The 21,686-nt window shown below is 44.7% G+C and overlaps 1 protein-coding gene across 3 annotated transcripts in view; it reads left to right on the top strand.

Moving 5' to 3' along the window:
• LOC112611405 (cytochrome b5) overlaps positions 1-21,686 on the top strand; it is a 39,110-nt gene that overhangs the window by 10,823 nt on the left and 6,601 nt on the right. For 2 of the 3 annotated variants that reach the window (XR_003116649.1, XM_025365144.1), the window contains exons 2-3: positions 18,229-18,357; positions 20,777-20,806. Coding sequence is in view for 2 of the 3 variants with exons in the window: in XM_025365144.1 (XP_025220929.1) it covers positions 18,229-18,357; positions 20,777-20,806 (159 nt within the window). In the remaining variant the exon portion in view is untranslated. The remainder of the gene's footprint in view (positions 1-18,228; positions 18,358-20,776; positions 20,807-21,686) is intronic. The other variant, XM_025365145.1, reaches the window with a different exon arrangement.

The raw sequence follows: 21,686 nt of genomic DNA, 5'->3' as shown, positions 1-21,686 counted from the left end.
ACACACAAACACACACACACAAACACACACACAGACACACACACACAGACACACACACACAAACACACACACACAAACACACACACAGACACACACACAAACACATACACACAGACACACACACACACAAACACAAACACACACACAGAGCCTCCTTTGACTCTCCTGCCCCCTCCAGGATTTACTCATTTTTCTGCTCCCCTGACTAGTAGAACGCTCTGAAAGGGTTGTTAAGCCTGGCCTCCAATCCACCTCCTCCATTCCCTTTTAAACCACACCCGTTCACCACAACTTCTCTTACCAGGATCTCCCAGGGTGCCTCGTGTCAGCTCTCAGTTCTCCAGCACAGTGGCTCAGCAGAGTCTGACACAGATGCTCACCCCCCTGGGTTGCCATCTTCTCCTGGGTCCCTCCTCCCTCCACCTCGGGTCTCCTTTTCCCACTTCTCTTCTGTCTGACCTCCTTACTGGAGGACCCCCTGGGGCCTGGGCTTTTTCCGCTTTGGCAGGCTCACACAGTAGCATGGCTTTAATGTGCTAATGAATCCTGGATTGTCACATCCTGGCCAGAAAGACCTCTGTCCTGAACTGGCTCTTGTATCCCTGAGGCTACATCACAGTTAGGTGTCCAGTAGGCTTCTCACCCTAATGTGGGGAACAGTGAAGTGGTTTCCTGTCCCACACCTGCTCCCTCCACATGTCCCCATCTTAGCAGATGGCACTTCCATTCTCCCAGCTGGTCAGGCCAAAAGCCTGGGGGTCGTACTCCTCTCTTCCCTTCTCTCATATCCACATCCTGTCCACCAGGACGTTCTGTGGGCTTAACTTTCATAATGTCAGAATCTCACCCATTTTTTTTTTACCATCTCTACTGCTGTTCCCCTGGTTGGAGCCTCCATCTTCTCTCGCCTGGTCCCCTCTTGCCCCCAACAGTGTATTCTCACCATAACAGAGTGACATTTTAAAGTCAAATCGGGTCAGTGTACTCTGTTTAAACCCTTCAAGGACTTAATACCCTGCCCGTTTTTTTTTTTTTTTTTTTTTTTTTGAGACGGAGTCTCGCTCTGTCACCCAGGCTGGAGTGCAGTGGCCGGATCTCAGCTCACTGCAAGCTCCGCCTCCCGGGTTCCCGCCATTCTCCTGCCTCAGCCTCCCGAGTAGCTGGGACTACAGGCGCCGCCACCTCGCCCGGCTAGTTTTTTGTATTTTTTAGTAGAGACGGGGTTTCACCGGGTTAGCCAGGATGGTCTCGATCTCCTGACCTCGTGATCCACCCGTCTCGGCCTCCCAAAGTGCTGGGATTACAGGCTTGAGCCACCGCGCCCGGCCATTGCCCGTTTTTAAGACTTAGGATATGGCTGCAGTCATCAGGAAAGTGTAGTTCTGGCAAAGGGACACATATATGTCCATGTAGCAGAATAGAGAGGCCAGAGATAGACTCACACAGAGATTTCCACCTCGTTGACAGAGATGGAAAAGCAATTCCATAGGGGAAGGATAGCCTTTGCAGCACGTAATTCTGGAACAATCAGACATCAATAATCAAAAATATAAACCTTGACTTAAACCTCACATCTTATGCCAAAATTAACTTAGAATGGAGCATAGATCTAAATATAAAATGTAAAATTTTTTTTTTTTTTTTTTTTTTTTTTTGAGATAGGGTCTTACTCTCACTCAGGCTGGAGTCCAATGGCGTGATCACGGTTCATTGCAGCTTCCACCACCTGGACTCAACTCAGGTGATTCTCCAGCCTCTGCCTCCCAAGTAGCGAGGACTGCAGGCATGCACCACCACACCTGGCTAATTTTCCTTTTTTTTTTTTTTTTTTTTTTTTGTAGAGACAGGGTTTTGCCATGTTGCCCAGCTGCCAGCTGGTCTCAAACTCCTGAGGCTCAAGTGGTCTACCTGCCTTGACCTCCCAAAGTGCTGGGATTACAGGCATGAGCCACTGCACCTGGCCAACAGGTAAAACTTTTTAAAGTGACTTAGGATTAGGCAAAGAATTCTTAGACGTAGTAGAACTGTGATCCATTTTCAGTTCTTTGCACTGGAAGGTTATTCCCTCCAAATAACATATGGCTCCCTGCCTCACCTCCTTTGAGTCCTCACTCACAGTCACCTCAACGAGGCGTATCCTGACCACCGTATTTAAGCCTGGATATGACCGCAGCCCCCTGCACTCCTGAGCCCAGCTATGCTGCTGAGTTTTCCCCCATAGCATGTATTACCTTGTAACATACAGTATAATTTACTCATTTATTAGTTTTTGCTTCTCTGTGCCCTTCCACTAGAAATGTATGCTCTGTGAATATAGGACTTTTTCTCTTTTATTCACTGATAAATCCAGTTCTTAGAACAATGCTGGCACATAGAAAGGGCTAAATATTTATTGATTGAATGAAGAATTAAAAGTTTATAAATATAAAATACTAGAAAGCTGATGCTGATGTGGAATGACCATTGGGTGACATTGAATAATTTTCTGATACCTTATTTTATTTCTCCTTTGTCTCACCTGCATATTTCAACCCAGTTTATTATGATTAAACATGAAAGAGAGGCCTAGTTATTTGGTATTGACAGGAAAAACAACAAAAGAGAGGGATGGGCACATGCCACTGTCAATCCTGCTTTCTTCCACCTCTGGGCTCAGCGTAGGCTATTCTGTTATCTCTTCTTTTGTTTTTATGTATTTTTATTTATTATTTATTTAAGTCTTACTTTGTCGCCCAGGCTGGATTTGGTTCCCAGTACGTTTTAGACCAAACATTTACTAATTCAGTTCTAAAAGTAATTAAGAAGAATTTTGCTTATCTTTTTCAAGAAGAGGAAATTCTAACAGCGTTCTGCAGGATGGTTGCCAGCTCACAGTCTGTCTATGAGACCTGTCCGCCTTTGGCCTGACTAACCTTTAAGAACCATCTCATGTAGATATGTCTATTGTTCTTACCATGTTTCTATGAATGTGTGCCGTTTGGTTCTGTGGTTCAGTAGAATCCAGCCAGTTGATTAAATCCAGAGAAAACTTTTGAGGTTGAAGGAGACGGTGGTGAGAAGGGAGTCCCTTGGGTTTGGTGCTGGAATTGGCCTTCAGCAATCTAGAAAGGCCAGGAACTGTGCCAGGGACTATGGATAGTCTCTGTGGCAATATAAAATGGGGATGGGGAAGAAGGGAAAGTGAATTGATCTTTCTCAAACATCTCTACTTGCCAAGGAGTCTACTAATTAATTCACTTAATCCTGCAGATGGGTAGCTGCTAGATAGGCTGTGCCCGAGGGACTCAGGAATCATCTGGACTTAGACCTCTGTTAGCAGATCTCAGGGAAGTGGCTCTCCTCTCAGTACACACAGTGGTTAGGAGACCTGGTGTGGAGTCATGCAGCCTACGTTCATTTCCCAGGGCCTCCCCTAACTGACTCTGTCACCTCTGTCTGTAAAGTGGGGATAATAGTAATGGTAATGCCTGCCTCTTGGGCTTGTGAACTTTGGGAGGGTCCACACAAGTGCTCAGAACACTTCCCTATACACAGTGAGCATTTGTTAAATGTTACCCACTGATATTTGCCATTATTTGTCCCTAGACTTTTTCCCTGGCTGCTAGAGTGGAAAGGACAGAAGTTGAAGGCATTTTTTCAGGCTGTGAAATGCAGAGCTCTTCGGCAGAAACTCCAGGTGCTCTTTTCCAGTCTGGGCTAATTTCTCACTGGAGACCCAAGCCCTCACCTGAGCCATATAAAGTTATCCCTGTATCCTCCATGACACCATTGCGTTCTGCCTCAGGGCCTCCCTGTGTCTGTGTTCCAGCCTTGGGATGCCTCCCCTTGCTCACCTGGTGAACTCCTGCTGAAACGTTCACACAGAGTCCAAGCGTTGCCTCCTGAGTGACCCCTCCTGGGCCCTTTATCTGCCTCACACTCCTGGGAGAGTTAATCCCTCCATCTTTTGTGCCATGACTCCCACACCTGATGCTCACCACATTTAGCTGTTTGTCTACATAGCTGTTTCCTTACTAGACTCTAACTTCTTGAGGGTGGGGCCATGACTTTGCCATTTTGGTAGCAACAGAGCATGGCTTGGCATTCGTCAGATGTTTGAATGAGTTTGTGGGTCCCGTAGGCAAGCTGGGTGACGGCCAGAGCGGCCTCTTTAGTTTCATGCCGTGACCTTCAAGGTGAAATGGAAAGTAATTCCAACAATGCTTGTGGGGATTCAGTGAGAGGGCGGATATGAAGCCCCGAATTGGTGCCCCATGCAGACGCTGGCCCCTCCACAGAGTCCAGAATAGAGCAGGACAGAAGTCTGATGAGCTCAAACCAACTTGGAGGCCATCACCTTTTCCCGTCTTAGAAAAACAGCATCCGGAAGTGATAGGAAATGTTTGATCAGGGCATCTTGTTATCTTACTCTAAATCTTGCATCAATTGTTCATTCTCCAAACTCTTTCGAGTTGTTTTCATTTTTGGCTTAACTATTGCAGATAAGCTCTTTAAATAAGTTCATTTTTGCCTAGTCATTGTTTATGGACAGTCTCTTTACCCCACCTTTTTTGTTAGTGTCAAGCATTTGGAATGAAAGATCCTGTTTAAAACTCCAGAGTGGATGGACTTTAGTCACTTAGCATTGCATTTAGGTGAAAAGAGTTTTTTGTTATGGTTGTCCTTTTCGAACATCTCTTACTTGCCAAGGAGTCTACTAATTAATTATACGACTTAATCCTGCAGATGGGTAGCTGCCAGAGAGACTGTGCCTGAGGGACGCAGGAATCATCTGGACTTAGACCCCTGTTAGCAGATCTCAGGAAAGTGGCTCTCCTCTCAGTACACACAGTGGTTAGGAGACCTGGTGTGGAGTCAGGCGGCCTGCGTTCATTCCCCCGGGTTCGTTTTTGCTTGGTTATGCAAACCCTCCGAAGGCATGACTTTGACCTGCTGCAGATTGTCATATTGTAGTGTCGTTTTGCATACGCTTTTGACTGTTTAATAGGGACAACCTTGTAGTCAAGTAGAACCCTGACAGTAGGGTGTGTGTGTGGGTGTCTGTGGGTGTGTCTGCGCACACGTGTGTGTGTGTGTGTGTTTTGAATCTTCTGTACATGTTGTCATCTGCCCTGCCTTTCTGGGCCATTCTGTAAGGCCCAGAAAGGCAGGGCAGATGACAACATTTCTTGAGGTTTAGAAGTATGTGAAATTTTCTCCCAAATTCTCAAAAGGGAAATTTATGAAGAAACTTTATTTTTAAGACATCTTTTTATATGTAAAGACACTTTGTTCAGAAATGTAAAAATGGTCATTTTATTTGCATGTTCAAAAAAAAAAAGGTGGGGGGAACTGAACTCTCAAAGTCAGAAAGCAGGGTTCCCGTTCCACCTCCCTCGTGAGCTTTCAGGGTGGCACTGGGCTTCATTCCTCTGTATCCCATTTTCTCTGTCTGAAAATTTAGGATGTTGAGCCTCTGAAGGTCCTTTGCACCTCTAAGCCTCTGGGATTTTTCACCTTCAGCCCACTGTTTTGAGTCCAGATCTCCAGCTCAGTTGCCTGGTTTTGATGCCGGGCTCACAGAGGAGGCGGAGGATAGTGAGCTGTGCAGGAAGCTGAGAGCAGTTAAGTATTAAGGCTGGAGCTTGTGATGGGTCGAGGGGGAGAGATGGGGTTGGAGAAGCCTCCGAGCTGGGTCAGATCCCGGTGCTGCACTGGTGTTGGGGTGTCTGATCTACACACCGCCAGGTCCTCCCCGGCCACCCTGCCCTGTGGTGATGGCTCCTCCAGCATGTTCTTCAAGCCTCTCCTTTTCAGCTTCTTCCTCTTTATTTATCTGCTCTGTTGATCCACATCCTAACTATTGTAAAGGGGCTGAGGTTATTTTTTAATAGCTCCCACTTTTCCAGACTCTACTGTGTTCAGGCAACAATTCAGATGCCCTTTCACGTTCCTCTTGCTGCTTGGTGCATGTCAGTCCCTGATTGGTAGGAAGCTTCTCGAGGCTCCGGACTGTGTATTCATGAGTTTAGATGCTTCTGCATGTTCACACAGGTCGCGTTTCTTGACTAAATGATTGATGTTGTAATAAGGATTAGGCTCAGGAGAACCCCTGATACTGGCTTAAGCAGGACAGGAGTTTATTTGCCCTAAAGAAGTGAGCTTTGCCACCAGAGCTGTGTGATAGCTGCGTCGCACTCCCTTCTTGGCCAGTCCTGGGGACAGCCTCATCCTGGTGCTCGGAGACGGTATCTTCACCCCAGGCAGCAGGATGAAGGAAGACAGGGCACAGGGGATCCACCACTCCAGCGGGAAGACTTCTGGAAGGTTCTTCCATTCCATGAGCCAGAGTTTAACCACATGAGATATGCAGCTGCAAGGAGGCTGGGAAGTATTTCTATCATCTTTCTTTGTTGGCCGTTCCCAGCTCAGAGTTTTCAGTATTAGGGAGGAAAGGAGAAACAGACATTGGAGCAATGAACAATTCCGTCCCCCTCCCCCTCACCTGATTTGTTCAACTAAGGGCAGCTCCTGTGCTGCGTAGGTGTTGACGCTCTCTTTGAGAAGTTCCAGAGGCGTTTGATTTAGCTGCAGAAATTCACCACCGTAGGTTTTTGAGGAGGGTACAAGAAATGGTGAAAACAATATTTGAGGTTGAGATCCCAGCAGCAATATACGCAAGGGACAAAAGTGGGATAAGGACTGGACTGAGGAAGAGCAGCTGGCAGCTGCAGCCGGAGGCCCTCCCTAGTTTCCCTTATCTGCTGTCAAGTGAGCCAGACTGTTAACCTTTGAGTTTGAGATTTTATAACTTGTTTCTCCAAGGCCACTAAAATGTAGCAATTTTAGGAGTTAAGGGCAACATTAAACAAAAATATTATTCTGTATCAAGCTTAAGACAATCTCATTTGACCTAGTTACTTGAGGAATATAGCTGGCAAAGAAAGTTCCAAAAATATAGTTTATACCCATTTTTACTTTCTGGATAGAGTAAGGAACTATGAAATGGCCCTAGAAACAACAGGAATGAAGAATAGGCCCGGTAATCGTTTTCACCCAGTGACCAGTTTCTGAATAAGTAACAGTTACAGACTGCACATTCAAACCTAGAGTGACTGATTTTACCCACAGCATTTTCTTTCTCCTTAAGGTTATTGCCTTCACACTAAGAATTTATTATTTATTGAAATCATCTGTATCAAGTCGCATCAAATTTATTTTATCTTGCTAGTTTTTATAGATCCACTTTTAGTGTACACTCTTAAGTAGAAAATATAATTTTCTTGCAGTTTTAAAAATCCTTTATACTGTGGACTCTCTAATAAGACATTTATTTAGCATTTCTCTTTGGACTCATTCTAAAAAGAAGTGGAAACATCACTCGTGTATATTTTCTCATTCTTGGCCTCTTAACATACGAAGTTATCTCAAGATCATGTTTTTATTGATTGTGCTTACTTTACAGCTGACTTGTGACACATTTGCACTATTGTGCTATTATAAATCACCTTCTGCTATTTTACTCTGATACTCATTTTTTCTTATATGGGAAATTGGACTCCTTATTTTCATTTGGAAGCAGCCATGTGTGCGCTCTCTCACTGTTACTTATTACTGAAGTAGGGATCATTTGAGAACTGGAGAATGGCGTGCCAATGAAGAAGGCCTTCTAGGGACTGGCTGTGCCATGTGAACAGTCCTGGGTGTGCCATCCATGGGGCCTGACAGTATTGTCCGGAGGGTTTGGGTCAGCGTCTTTTTTGTGTGATCTTGGTGGAAACCACTGAGCAATATGGCATTAAGCAGGCCACGTGTCTTCCCAGCGAGGTTCTTACAACACAGGTATGAAGGAAGGAAGCCCTGTGATCCCCAGGGGAACTGTGAGTGTAGAGCTGGTCCTGATAGCCTTGGCATCTATCCTGCAGGAAGAATCCCAGGAGCAGGTGAATCCCACCTGCATTGAGCGTCTTCAGTTTAGAGCAAATCCTTACTGCTTAGAGTATATTTAGAAAGAGGCAGGGCAAGGGCCATGGCTAGGCCGGCTTCGTAGCTGATGAGCTGTGTGTTGCCCAGCAGCCTTAAGTGTGTTGCTTTTTCACAGCAGGTCACTCAGCAGTGTCTATGTGAAAATACTGGCTTGGTGCTATGAATGAAGGATGAAATGAAAAGCTTGTTTTTGTGTGTTAGCATTGTCCAAAGGACTGTAAATAGTGCTTAATTCATTATGGATATTTGGTGCCCAGTGAAGAATAATTTACCAAGTTTGTAAAAACAGGATTTTCTTCCTTTTTAAACTCTTTTATTTCTTAGGAAACCAAGGCTGTACCTCTTAGATCCTTGAATAGTGCAGAGGTGCAGGAAGTGCCGTTCATTGGGATGACTGGTGTTGGGCAGTGGGGTGACCTTACCCTCCAGTCAGTCACTCAGCACAGAAGAGCTTCTTCCCTTGACTGTCCTCGTAGCTGAGATGACCTAGTCTTTCCTTGAAGTTATTGATGCCATTCAGCTAGCACTTCATTTTCTGCCACATTTGCATTCCTTTCATTTTTGTGCATACGTATTTGGTGGACCCTTGACCTTGATAAATCCTCAGCTTTACAAGTACAATTACAACTGTGTTTCTCACATTACATGAAGTATAACTGAAAAGGTTAAGACACCAGATTTTTAGTGATAGTAAAAACAAGGACTAAAGCCATAAAACTCTTTTTTGTTTTTTTTTTTTTGTTTGTTTATTTTGTTTTTGAGATGGAGTCTCGCTTTTGTCGCTCAGGCTGGAGTGCAGTGGCATGATCTCAGCTCACTGCAACCTCTGCCTCCTGGGTTCAAGCAACTCTCTTGCCTCAGCCTCCCAAGTAGCTGAGATTACAAGCGACCACCACTTCACCTGTCTAATGTTTTTGTATTTTTAGTAGAGACAGGGTTTCACCGTGTTGGCCAGGCTGGTCTTGAACTTCTGACCTCAGGTGATCCACCCACCTCAGCCTCCCAAAGTACTGGAATTACAGGCATGAGGCACTGTGCCTGGCCACCATAAAACTCTTAATTTATATTAAATTAATGTAAATAAAAGAAACGCTGCTGTGCAAGCCTTCTTTGCTTTGTCATTATCCAGACAGGAACTTCTTCACTTCACCTCTTGTTAGAAATACCAAAATTGTTAGAAATAGATAATTGGTATTGCAAGGAAATGTCAGCATGGAGACAAAAGATCTCTCAGCAAAGCAGTCTTTCCTTTCTGCAGAAACGGTGCTCAGTGGCGGATGGAACAATGGGGAGAGCACACCCGGACAAAGGAAAAGCAGACATACTTATCCCTTACACATTTGGTTCGTCCTTACTGCTATGTCCTGCATCCATTGGCTGGAGCAGGACCTCACACTCTTAAACTGATACCCAGTTTGCTAATAGCCTAAAACTTTCCTAAATAGGTAAGTGCAAAGAAGAACAAAGAAGTTACTTAGGAAAGGTTTAAGGAAGCAATAACAATTCCAAATGAGAAAGGGGCATAGGCTGTGAGCTGGAATGTGTCTGTGAGCATGTCCAACAATTACATAGGATAGGGCTTAACAACGAGTTATTAGCACAAAGCAAGGAGGCTTGAATAAAGTTAGTCTTTAAAAGAATCTATTATTTCTAACATTTAGGATTTACTTTTTAAGAAGAAGGGGAGCTTTGAAGAGGAAACTTTTTACTTTCTATACCTCTTTATGCCTTCCAGTTGGCAAGATGGTGAAACAGGTCCGGCTTGATCCTGAAACCTGCCACAGAGTCGTAGGAGACTCATTTGGTCCTTGGCCATCTTCAACTTTTATATTGGCCTCTCCTTGCATGAGTCAGTTGATAGCAGCGTATTCTGCCAGAGTAGTTCGGTTTGTGGCAAACTCTTGTTCTAGAGATAGTTTGCACACAAGGTAACTACAGTTAATGTATTGGTGTAGTTGAAGATTGCTGGGAAAATACATCTTAAGTGATCTCACCACACACGCGTGCACGTGCACACACACACACACACACACACACACGGTAAGTACATGAGGTGGTGGATATGGTGATTAGCTTGATTGAATCATTTCACAATGTATATGTGTATCAAAGCCTTACACTGTATACTTTACATATATACAATTTTAATTTTTATTTCTTAAATATGCCTTGATAAATCTGGGGAACATTTTTAAACATTAAAAAAGAAGGTGAGAATCATCCAACTGCACTGTGGGATGAGGGCTGGAGAGTCAGAGAGGTACCCGTGGTAGCTATGGGGCTCGTTCATTCCTGCCTTCAGGGAAAGTCACCCAAATCCACACTTCAGTGATATTTCAGCGACTGCGAGTTTAGGACCCATTGGGTCATCTGTAGACAGTCAGAACTATGAGGCTGTCTCAGGGAAGGCCAGAAGTCTCTTCTGTGCTATTTCTTTATCCCCAGATGAACTGCATGCTTCTTCAAGCTTGGATCACATTGATGTTTCATGCACTTTTTTCTGTCCCACACAATGCCTTGCACATAGTAGACAGTAAAATGTTTTGATGAACTGAATCAGACAGCAGTTAAGTATGAAATCATATGATTTGAATGGGAAGAACTGTTAGAGCTCAGAAAAAGTAGAGTGCTATGAAAGGAGGAGTTGGAATGAGAGGGAAAGTTCCCATCAGCCCCTGAACTGGTTATATATAATAATTACAAAACCAGTGTGTAGGAATGATCCGTGCTTATCTCATTTATTTATCCAATGAATACTTATGGGTATTGAACTAAGAGTTAGAGAAACAGTGATGAACAAGACAGATCCATGAATTTTGGAAACAAATTGATATGAAATGTCGCTGTCACTAGGTATGCTCCAGGGAGGAGCTCTGGGACCTCCCTCGATACCAAACCCCGAGGGTGCTCAAGTTCCTGATATAGAATGATGTCGTATTTGCATATAACCTATAGGCATCCTCCTGAATATTTTAAATCTGGATTACTTATAATACCTAATGTAAAGGAAATGTTAGCTGAACAGTTATTAGACTGTATGGTTTAGAAAGCATTGACAAGAAAAGAAGCCTGTTCATGTTCAGTACAGAAGCAGTTTTTTTTCCTGGATATTTTCCATCCATGGTTGGTTGAATCTACGGGTAAGGAACCCATGGATATGAGGGCTGACAATAATTGTAGGTAGTGATAAATACTGAGAGGGAAATACAGCAGTAAAGGATAAAGGCAATAGTGTGGGGACACAGGCAGGCTGCTTTAATTAATTATTTAACTTAGTGAATGATGGGGTCTTGCTCTGTTGCCTCGGCTGGAGTGCAATGATGCAGTCATAGCTCACTGCGACGTTGAACTTCTTGCCTCAAGCAGTCCTCCCACATTGGTCTCCCAAAGTGTTAGGATTACCAGCGCGAGCCACCACACCCAGGCAGGCTGCTTTAGATGGGGAAATCAGGGGAGGGCTCTGAGGTGTTGACATTTGAGCAGAGCATAAGTGAGTTGATGGATGAAATCTTGTAAAGGTCTGGGAGACCAGCATCCCAAGCAGAAGGCAGATGTTGGGTTCTGAGATGGGGACCGAGTGTGGCCAGCTGGAGGGCCTGCCAGAGGCTGTGTGGCCATGCTCATGAGCAAGGGCCTTGTAGGACATGGCAAATACTGGATGTTTGTTAACAGCAGTGGGAACCTGTTACCGTTAGAATATCACTGAAGGCATCTGTTTCATCTCTGAAACTCCCTTACTTTACCTTCTATCTCTGCATCACCATTACTGCCACCCCTCTAGACTACGGCAGCATGATCCTTTCCCAAGGTACCATAATCAGCTTCTAAGTCTTCATGGCATGGCAATCTCAGGGGAACTGATGCTAGGGAGGATGGGAGACCAGCTCGGTGACAATTGCTGTTGTTCTGGGTGGTGGCAGGGGAAGTGGTGAGAGGTGGTTAGATTCTCAGTCTGTTTGGAAGATTGCCAACTGGATTGGCTGATGGAGTAGATGAAGAAAGAAAGAGGAATAAAGCTTGACTCCTAGACTTTTGGCTGCAGCATCCAGGTGTGTGGTGGCAGCATTTCCTGTGAATGAAAGACTGGAAGGAGTGTGTTTTTGGGGGAGAAAGTGAGACATGCCGTTTGGTCCTGTTATGCTGGGGTGTGCGTTAGCTGTGGAGTGGAAGTGCTGAGTAGCTTCTGCGCGTGGGAGGGACCTGGGGCTCTTCCACTGCTTTCCTTGGCTGACAGATGATACTCTAAGTGGGGAGACTTGATAAGATCATCAGGACAGCCAACGCAGATGGAGGAGGGGTGAGGGCCAGGGACTGAGCCCCAGGGTGCTCCTGTGTTTAGACACGTAGACATCAGGAGACTGTGGTGGCCGAGAAGGTTGGAAGAACACAAGCAGAGCCTGTTCCCCTGGAAGGCAAATAAAGAAGGCAACTCAAGGACAAGAGAACCGCTGTGCAAAATTCTGCTGCGAACTTTTATATGTGAGCTGTCTAAAGCCACGGAGCAACAGGAGCTGGGAGCCGACATTGCTGCTTACAATGCAGGGGTGTGCTGTGTCTTCCTGAGAGTCCTGTAGTATTGCATTGGGTAGGAGTGTGGCAGTTAATGTCTTCTGAATTTAGGCTGTGTCGACCTTCAATCTTTGAAAGCATATTTCCTGTTTATTTTCCCATAGCTAACCTTTAAATTGTAGATGCAAAAAGCGAAAGCCATTTCCAGTTATTGGTGTTCCCCGGGTTGTATCTGGGGATTCTCATATGCCGTCGAGAACAAGGTATATTTGGGTAACTTACAAAGTGGAGATTTCACAAAAGCATGTGGGAGACATTCGGAGCCACAAGATATGTGGGCATGATGAGTGAGTTCCAGTAACCGGTTTCGCCCTAAACGTGGTCTCTCTCCCTGACACCTGTTCTCAGCATTTGGCCCCATCTTCCATTCAGTTGTGCAAGCCAAACATTGGCTCCAGTGGCGCTTCCTGTCTCCCCCGCCATCCTTACTGTCCGGAAGCCCTCTCGTCCACTCTGCCTCACACCGTGCATACCCTGGCACCTGCAGCTGCCCCCACCCTACCCTCTGGAATGGCTGCAGAGAACAGCCTTCCCTCACCCTCTCTTGCCCTTTTGTCTGCTGTCCACTCTGAAGCCTGGGTTATATTTTAAAATTAAATCTGATTGCATTACCTCCTCAACTTAGATCCTTACCATGGCATCTCATTGCTCACAGGACAAAGATCAGAATCCTTTGAGAGGCCCAAAAGCAGCACACGGCCTGGCCCTTTCTCCTGGGGACCCTATGGGGACCCTGGGACCCTATGAGTCCTTCCCTTCCAGACCCTGAACTCGCCGTTCCTCGCCCCTGCAACACCTTCCCCGGACACCCCTTGGCCCTTGTTGACTGCCACTCCCGCCTTGTGGTGCAGCTCAGCAAGGCCCGTCCTGACCCCTTTGTGTGGGTGACATTCCTCTGTCATATTCTTCATGGCACTAAACTCGTTCACCTCAGGACATTTCCTGTCACTTGCAGTGGCATCATGGTAGTTACTCCTGTAGTTACTTCTGTTTCATCCCTCCGGCTGTGAACTCCCTGAGGCAGGAGCCATTGCTATCTTGGCTCCCACTGTGGCTGCCACATGGAGACCTTCATGCGTGTTTGTTGGGTGAATTAACTCAAGTGCATAATAACAAGAACAAATGGAAATCTTCCTCTAGAAAGACGGAAGACTGTTGAGGGCAGCTCACGTGGAAACGGCTTGGCATCTCCATGCCCATCCCCACCTCTGGGTCCTCCTCACTGTCCCGTGACATCCTCTCCCCAGGTTCTGCAGCTGGTCGCTTCCCACGCATGGTCGCATGAGTAGACGCTTAGCAAGGAGTGCGTTATGGAGGACAGATTTCTGCCACCCACTTCACCGAAGTGGAAGCACAGCTTCCATTAGGCTCAGGTTCTTTGGGAGAATTTCACCTCTTTTGTTACCTCTCATCTTACCTATGTGTAACCACACATTTTGGTCTTCTTAAATCTTTTAGATAATCATCAGATAATTTTACTTACCTGTTATTCTACCACTTTCTACCTTGCCTTTTCTTCAGGCCACCTCCAAGGGCTGTAACCCGCCTAAAGGTTAGGACATATACCGCTGCCACACATTGATCTCTGGGCGTAACCAAGATGGCATAACCACCAGCATTCCCAGTTTCTCTTTGTCTCTTCAGAATGCTGACAGACAAAGAAGAGCATTTTCTTTAGTCTCCAAATGTGTGGCTCACACCTGAAATGCCAACACTTTGTGAGGCTAAGGCAGGTGGATCACCTGAGGTCAGGAGTTCAAGACCAGCCTGACCAATGTGGTGAAATCCCATCTCTACTAAAGATACAAAAATTAGCCGGGCGTGGTGTTGGGCGCCTGTAGTCCCAGGTACTCCGGAGACTGAGACAGAAAAATCGCTTGAACCTGGGAGGCGGAGGTTGCAGTGAGCTGAAATCGCGCCACTGCACTGCAGCCTGGGTGACAGAGAGAGATTCCGCTCCCCCCCCAAAAAAGTGATGTGTGCATATTAAAAGTGCTGCATATATTTTCTAACAAGAGTGAGAAGATTGACACGATTGACAAGTTTCAAAACATGATTTAGATTCAGTTTACTTGGCAAAGTGTCTCTCCATAATACATACATTTCAAGGAAAATATTAGATATGACAAAAAGCCACCCTCATCTTTTACTGTCTTATCAGGATGAGTTATTTTTTCCAAAATATCAATTTTTAGGATTTGATTTTCCTACTAATTATTAAGATAGACCTTTAGGATAGAGTGAAAATATTTTAGTGTCAGTTCGTTTATTCTAAGCTATGCTTTTCTCTTAGTTTTTTAAATCTTTAAAATTTTACATGTGTTATCAGAGAAACGAATATAATCCAAGATGTTTCTCTTTCTCTTTTTTTTTTTTTTTTTTTTTTGTTGTTGTTGTTAGAAAATTGCCCCACAAATGGTTTACGGAAGGTGAAAACCAGAGGTTGATAGGTAGATTCATACATACTTATCCCTTGTTCCTGTTCTTGGTCAAAAATTAAGGTGAGGAGTTGCCCTGTTGTACTTCTGTTTCAGATTAAGACTGTCGAATTACCCCATGAAATCGAATGTTTATTTTCTCTATTTTAGCACTTTAAAGATCAGAATTCTGTATCTAAAAACTTGTCTAAGTCTGCGATTCTTTACAAACAGACAAGTCCATGCTTTTAACCTCACTTGAAGTCGTCCTTTGAACATCGGCTGTCCCTGGCAAACAATGATTGACTCTGGGAGATTTGTCTCCACTGATGTATCCTTAACAGGAATCGAAAGTTACGCAGTTCCTGGGTTAAGCAGTCTCCATGCGAGTAACGGCAGTCTGTGAGTTTACATAGTTGTGGGTGCCGGCTGAGTCGTTTTGTATCTCACCATGTGGCTTCTCTCTACTCAGTAGGTGAGTGGAAGTGCCCAACCTTAGGCAGACTTTTCCGGAATTAACAAAACCATGTTTTTATTGCTGCAGGCTGGGAGAGGAATCCGGAAGCTTGAGGTTGGCTTTGAGGTAGCCTTTCTGTTGTCTGCACGTCTGGCGTGCATTCCCATGCTGGTTTAAGGTGGACTTTTAATCATCTAAATGGCCCCAGCAGAAGACATTTTAATAAATTGGGGGAATGCCTATACAATGTAACAGCATGTAGCCATGTCAAAGTCCCATTGAGGAAGAATACTTAGTGACTGACATGGTTTGCACATGTTCCCTCCAAACCTCTGTTGAAATGTGGCCTCCAGGATTGGAGGTGGCTGAGCAGGAATGTTTGGGTCATGGGGACAGATCCCTTATGAATGGCTTTGTGCTGTCCTCGCAGTAGTGAGTGACTTCTCACTTTGTTAGTTCAGGCAGAGTTGGTTGTTTGAAAGAGCCTGGGACCACCTCCTCTCTTGCCATGGAATGCGTGAGCTCCCCCGTGCCTTCCACTGTGCGTAAAAGCTTCCCGAGGCCTCACCAGAGGCTGAGCAGATGATGGTGCCATGCTTACACAGGCTGCAGAACTGAGGGCCAAAGTAACCTCTTTTATCTTTGTCAATGATCTAGTCTCCGGTACTACGTTAGTACAAAACAGACTAACGTAGTGACACTGGAAAGTGTTTAATACAAATGCTGGGTAATAGTTATTAAGCATAAATGATGTGCCAGATACATACATTAATACATTTCATCCTCAAAAACTATATACGGACTTTCCCAAGTTCACAGAGTGAGTGGTAACCAGGAGGCACCCCTGCCTCCGTATCATGTATTACCTCCTTTTCATTTTCTAAAACAGTGCACAGGATAATGATCACAGTTTCTATCAAACATTATATACACATACGTGTGAGTGTATGTCCAGCTCTCTGGAGGCAAGATGATAGGTGATTTTAATGTTTTTCTTTGTACTTCCCAATTTTTCTGCAGCATAGATGGATAAACGTTGTAAAAAGAAAAAAGAGTGGATTTCCTTAGCACTAGGTATGTTTAGACAAAGGAGGAAGAGAAACAGTTTCAAAACAGAACAATGATCCACCTTCCTACAATGTTGTGTGCCCTGATGTCTTCATTACTGGGAGAAATTAAGGACTGACCACAGTCAACTCTGCAAGGGAGACTGGTTTTTGCCCAGTTGTTGGACACTTGCAGGTGACTTGCCCAAGGTCAGGATGAATCTAAGATAACATTCAAGCTCAGTTAAAGAAGGTGTTTCTTTTTCTTTCTACAAAAGTACAGATTTAGGATGCCTTGCCCAAGCTCCACTTCCTTTTTTATTACTCTGAGAGCTACTTCCCTTGCCCGAGAGTCTTTAGACCTCCTTGCCTCTGTCCTGTGACTAAGCCCCACTTGTCAATCATCTTGGAGAAAAAATTTCCCTCCCTGCATCATGACCATCTTGGTTCACTAATTAAAGCAGCTGAAAGCACTAAAACTCCTTTTTTCCACAAGACGCTCTTCCCGCCTCTCCCCAGTGTGGAGTTGAGCCCCTGCCTCCGTGCCTCCATTGTGTCCTGGCAGCACTGTGGCCTGGTGGCAGCGTCTTCAGCAAGTTACTTGTTTTTTGTTTGTTTTTTTTCTTTTTTCCTACCAGAAAGTGAGTTCTGCAAAGGTAGGAACTTATCTGTCTGACAGGCTGTGCTGTCTGTGCATTGCCGGCACGGGCACGCAGGGTGCTTTCCAGAGGGAAGTGACACACACGTGCCTCTTGTGAATCGCTATCTCAGGAGGCATGCCAGCTCTTGAGGCCACACTTAGACTAAGAAGTCAGAGTAGTCAGTCTCAGGTACAGGAGTCAAGAAAAAATAGATTGGGTGGAGAATAAGAGCAATTTTGAGAGCCTTATGGAAAAACAAAACAGACATTAGCAAAGGATGAAGGACACGAGCCTCATGCTTTTTCTAAGCTGTATGAATGACATGGGGAAGCAACATATGGTATTAGTGAAAGGTTCTTTCTTTCCTTCTTTCTCTCTTTTTTTTTTTTTTTTTTTTTTTGAGACAGTCTCGCTTTGTCGCCTAGGCTGGAATGCAATGGCGCAATCTCGGCTCACTGCAACCTCCGCCTCCTGGATTCAAGGGATTCTTAAGGCTCAGCCTCCTGAATAGCTGGGACTACAGGTGCCCGCCACCACGGCTGGCTAATTTTTGTATTTTTTGGTAGACAGGGTTTTGCCGTGTTGGCCAGGTTGGTCTCAAACTCCTGAACTCAAGTGATCTGCCTGGGATTACAGGCGTGAGCTTCTGTGCCCGGCCGGAAAAGGTTGTTTTTAAATTTTTTTTTTTTACTTCTATCTTTTTGAGGGTCTCCCTCTGTGACCCAGGCTGGAGTACAGAGGTGCAGTCACTGTTCACTGAAGCCTCAGCCCCTTGAGCTTATGCCATCTTCCCACCTCAGCCTCTCATGTAGCTGGGACTGCAGGGGTGTGCCACCATGCCTGGCTAATTATTTTAAATTATATTTTATAGTTATAGGGTTTCACAGTGTTGCCCAGGTTGGCCTTGAACTTGGGCCCAAGCAATTCTGCTGCCTAGGCCTATTGTACTTGCATGATGGAAATTGAATATAAAGGCCTGTGTTGTTTTAATCCATGTTTATGTATAAGTTACAGTCTCCTGTTGTCATCTGTGTCTTCTGAAGGAGTCACCTGTTTGGTTAAATAAATTCTGGCCATTTTATCTTAATTCATTTACCTGAAAAAAAGATGTGTTCTCCCTCTCCTTTGAACAGCACCCTGGTGGGGAAGAAGTCTTAAGGGAACAAGCTGGAGGTGACGCGACTGAGAACTTTGAGGATGTCGGACACTCTACAGATGCCAGGGAAATGTCCAAAACATACATCATTGGGGAGCTCCATCCAGTAAGTACATTTTGGGGGCCTTTTCTTATTTGTATTTAAGGCTATCAGATGACCTTACCCAAGTCTGTAAGCTTGCATGGATACACATTTAAAAAGGAGTAAAGCAAAAACAACTTCTGATTTTAGGACACCATTTTTGTCATAAATAAATTGACCAAAAATGTCTTTACATTTCACTGTTGCTTTTTTTTTTTTTTTTTTTTGAGACAGGTCTTACTCTGTCACCCAGGCTGGAGTGCAGTGGCGTGATCATGGCTCACGGCAGCCTCAACCTCCTGGGCTCGAGCCGTCCTCCTGCCTCAGCCTCTTGGTAGCTGGGACTACAGGCACACACCACCACACCTGATAAATTTCATATTTTTTGTAGAGATGGAGTTTTACCGTGTTGCCCAGGCTGGTCTCAAACTCCTGGGCTCAAGCCATCTACCCACCTCAGCCTCTCAAAGTGCTGAGATTACAGGCATGAGCCCCTGTGCCCAGCCTGGTTGCATTTTTTACTGGCACTTCGTTTTAGTCAGCATGCCCCACCCCACAGCCACGCACGGGGAGTGGAGTGCTGCTCAGTCCTAGAAGTTCCGTGGAGCAGCACCTTTTACAGGGTGGGACAATCAACCCAGCATTGCTTTCTTTCCTTTTCCGACCGAAATATTTTTATTAAGAATCCCACTTCTACTTTCATCAGACCAAGGATATTTTAGTTCTAAAAAATGATTTTAAAAGTATAGAAATGCAGCTCTGTGCAATGAATGACTCTGCCTTCTGTAGAACTAGCGCATTGTCTGTATTCCGCTCACTGTACCCCAGACCTTCGAGGATGTCAGCTCTGGACCAGTCCGTTGACCAACTTTTGGAAAACACTGGCCTAATTTGGCTTTTCCTTTTTTTTTTTTTTTTTTGAGACTGAGTCTTGCTCTGTCGCCCAAGCTGGAGTGAGTGGCGCGATCCTGGCTCACTGCAAGCTCCGCCTCCCGGGTTCACGCCATTCTCCTGCCCCAGCCTCCCCAGTAGCTGGGATTACAGGCTCCCACTACTGCGCCTGGCCAATTTTTTTGTATTTTTAGTAGAGATGGGGTTTCGCCATATTGGCCAAGTTGGTCTTGAACTCCTGACCTCCGGTAATCCACCCACCTCGGCCTCCCAAAGTGCTGGGATTACAGGTGTGAGTCACCGCGCCTGGCCCTGATTTGGCTTTTCTATGAACAAGGATGGGATCAGGCATGTTGGGCTGTGTTATGATTTTAGACTCTTCTGTGGCAGTTGTAAATGACCATGTTAAATGTCACTAGTCTGTCAACCTAAGTTGTCAGGAAAATCGCTGAAAACTTGGAAAGAAGTCTCCGAGCGCCCTGAGCATCTGGAGTGGATCCCAGGGCCGCACACGCAGCTGCCCTGTCCACCTCTGGGAGTGCCTGGCTCCGTCCTGCCTTCCCACTTGTGCATGGTGAGCAGCCCACCAGAAGGGGACGGAGGCCTGCTAGGAGCCAGCTCTGTTCTCTTAAGAAAAAAATGGAGAGGCAAATAGCCTCATTCCAAGTGAGCGAACTGAGAAACTCTTAAAAATACAGGAAAAGCCTTATCATATACCACGATGCTTCCTGTAATGACTGTGAATGAAGGAAAGGTTACATTAGGTTCTTTGTAGAAGGCTCGAAAGTAGGAAATCCATTTGAGAACAGCTTCATTGAGTGGGGAGGTTCGTTTGATTTTGTTTTTGGTGGTAGGAGATACGTACTTTGAGGGAGGAAGCTTCATTTATCTGACAAGTTTATCTGCCCCTATATTTTCATCCCATACTTCACAAAGGCTAAGTTGTTTTGGGGTCATCAGGGAGGCCTGCCCTTACACATGCCTGATCGCATCATTGTTTCCAGCTGTGGGTTAGGTTTCAGGCTCTGACTGTGGCATTTCTGCTTCATCTGTCCCCTGGGCTTCCCCCGGCCAGCCTTTAAACACACTGTCTTTTTGACAGCTGCAGCCTGAAGTTGAAATAGTTTATGACTCTAAACCTGGGAGATTGCAGGGCTTAACTGAAGAGGTCACACACGTAAGAGACACATGCACAATCTCAAATGGAATTTGAGAGGACAGAAGGGAAGAATTAGTCTTCAGCTGCCCCCTGAATTACGTATCACAATCTGAGTCCAATAAAGGTGTGTGCACATCAACATGTACAGAGGACTGTCTTGGGCGCCGTTCTAAACTTTGGAACTCTAGATAGAAAATATCTCTTGGCACTTAATCTGCTACTGATTTTTGCTGTTAAATCAGATGGATCAAACTTTGCGTTTAATAGCTAAATGTTGAATCTGAAATGGTAATTACTGAATTGTAATTTAAAAAAATCTCAAAGTCAACATTTTGGAAGTGGTACCTTTGTAGATTTTTAAATTCCATAATATGCCTTATTTTTTCCTTGCAGGACGACAGACCAAAGTTAAGCAAGCCTCCGGTGAGTGTGACCATCTCAAATGTCTCTGGATGTTTTCATTGTATTTAATACTTGTCAAACTGAAGGCAGAGGTGTTTTATGTACCTGACTGAGGCCAGCACCGGTCTTTCTAGATAAATGAATATGTAACCTACTGGCTCAGCAAACATTTTTTATGTATGGAAAACTTGTCAGTGTGATTTGTTAGGATGGCTTGTGTGTCATTTTTTTAAGGCTGTCAATACTTAAACTACATTTTTCGTCATAATTATCAATATATACCCTTTGAAGAGCTACGTTTTGTAGTAGCACTGTGCTTGTGATCTAAAAGGTTTGACACAAGCCTTATTTTTAGAGAACTTAAAATCTGAATGGACAGTGGTTTTATTACTTAAATCTTTAAGGGTATGTCTCATGTCTTCTTCATCTTTAAGTCTCTTGGGCCTAGTAGGTGTTCATAAATATTTGTCAGGTGAATTTAATGAAATTAAATAATACCCTTTTGACGTACTTTTCCTTGGAGAAGGAAAATAACTCTGGCAATACTAGTTTTATGTTATGATTCACTAGCCTTTCTCTCTGAACTGCCCATCTCACTGATATTTGAAGATAAATGTAGGGTGACAATGGAAGAGCACAGCCTAAGTTCCTGAAAAGTACAAGTAGGCAAAGTAGTTTCTAGTGTCTAATTAAAGGACTATGGGGGAAAGTTTTGCTTAAAACACACGACAAAAAAGAAAGTATAATTTTTTGTTTTGATGTAAATTCTTGGTTTTATTAGAGTAAGTGCAACAAGACCCCACTGAGCTTGTGTTGAGAACTGGTGAGTTGATTTTTTGAGTTGTTGCTGCCAAGACATCGTCTTTAATCTACAAAAGGATCAAAGCAGTTAATCCAATTA

The sequence above is a fragment of the Theropithecus gelada genome, chromosome 18, assembly GCF_003255815.1.
Source record: "Theropithecus gelada isolate Dixy chromosome 18, Tgel_1.0, whole genome shotgun sequence".
NCBI classification, from domain to species: domain Eukaryota; kingdom Metazoa; phylum Chordata; class Mammalia; order Primates; family Cercopithecidae; genus Theropithecus; species Theropithecus gelada.
This window is presented reverse-complemented; position numbering and strand designations above follow the sequence as displayed.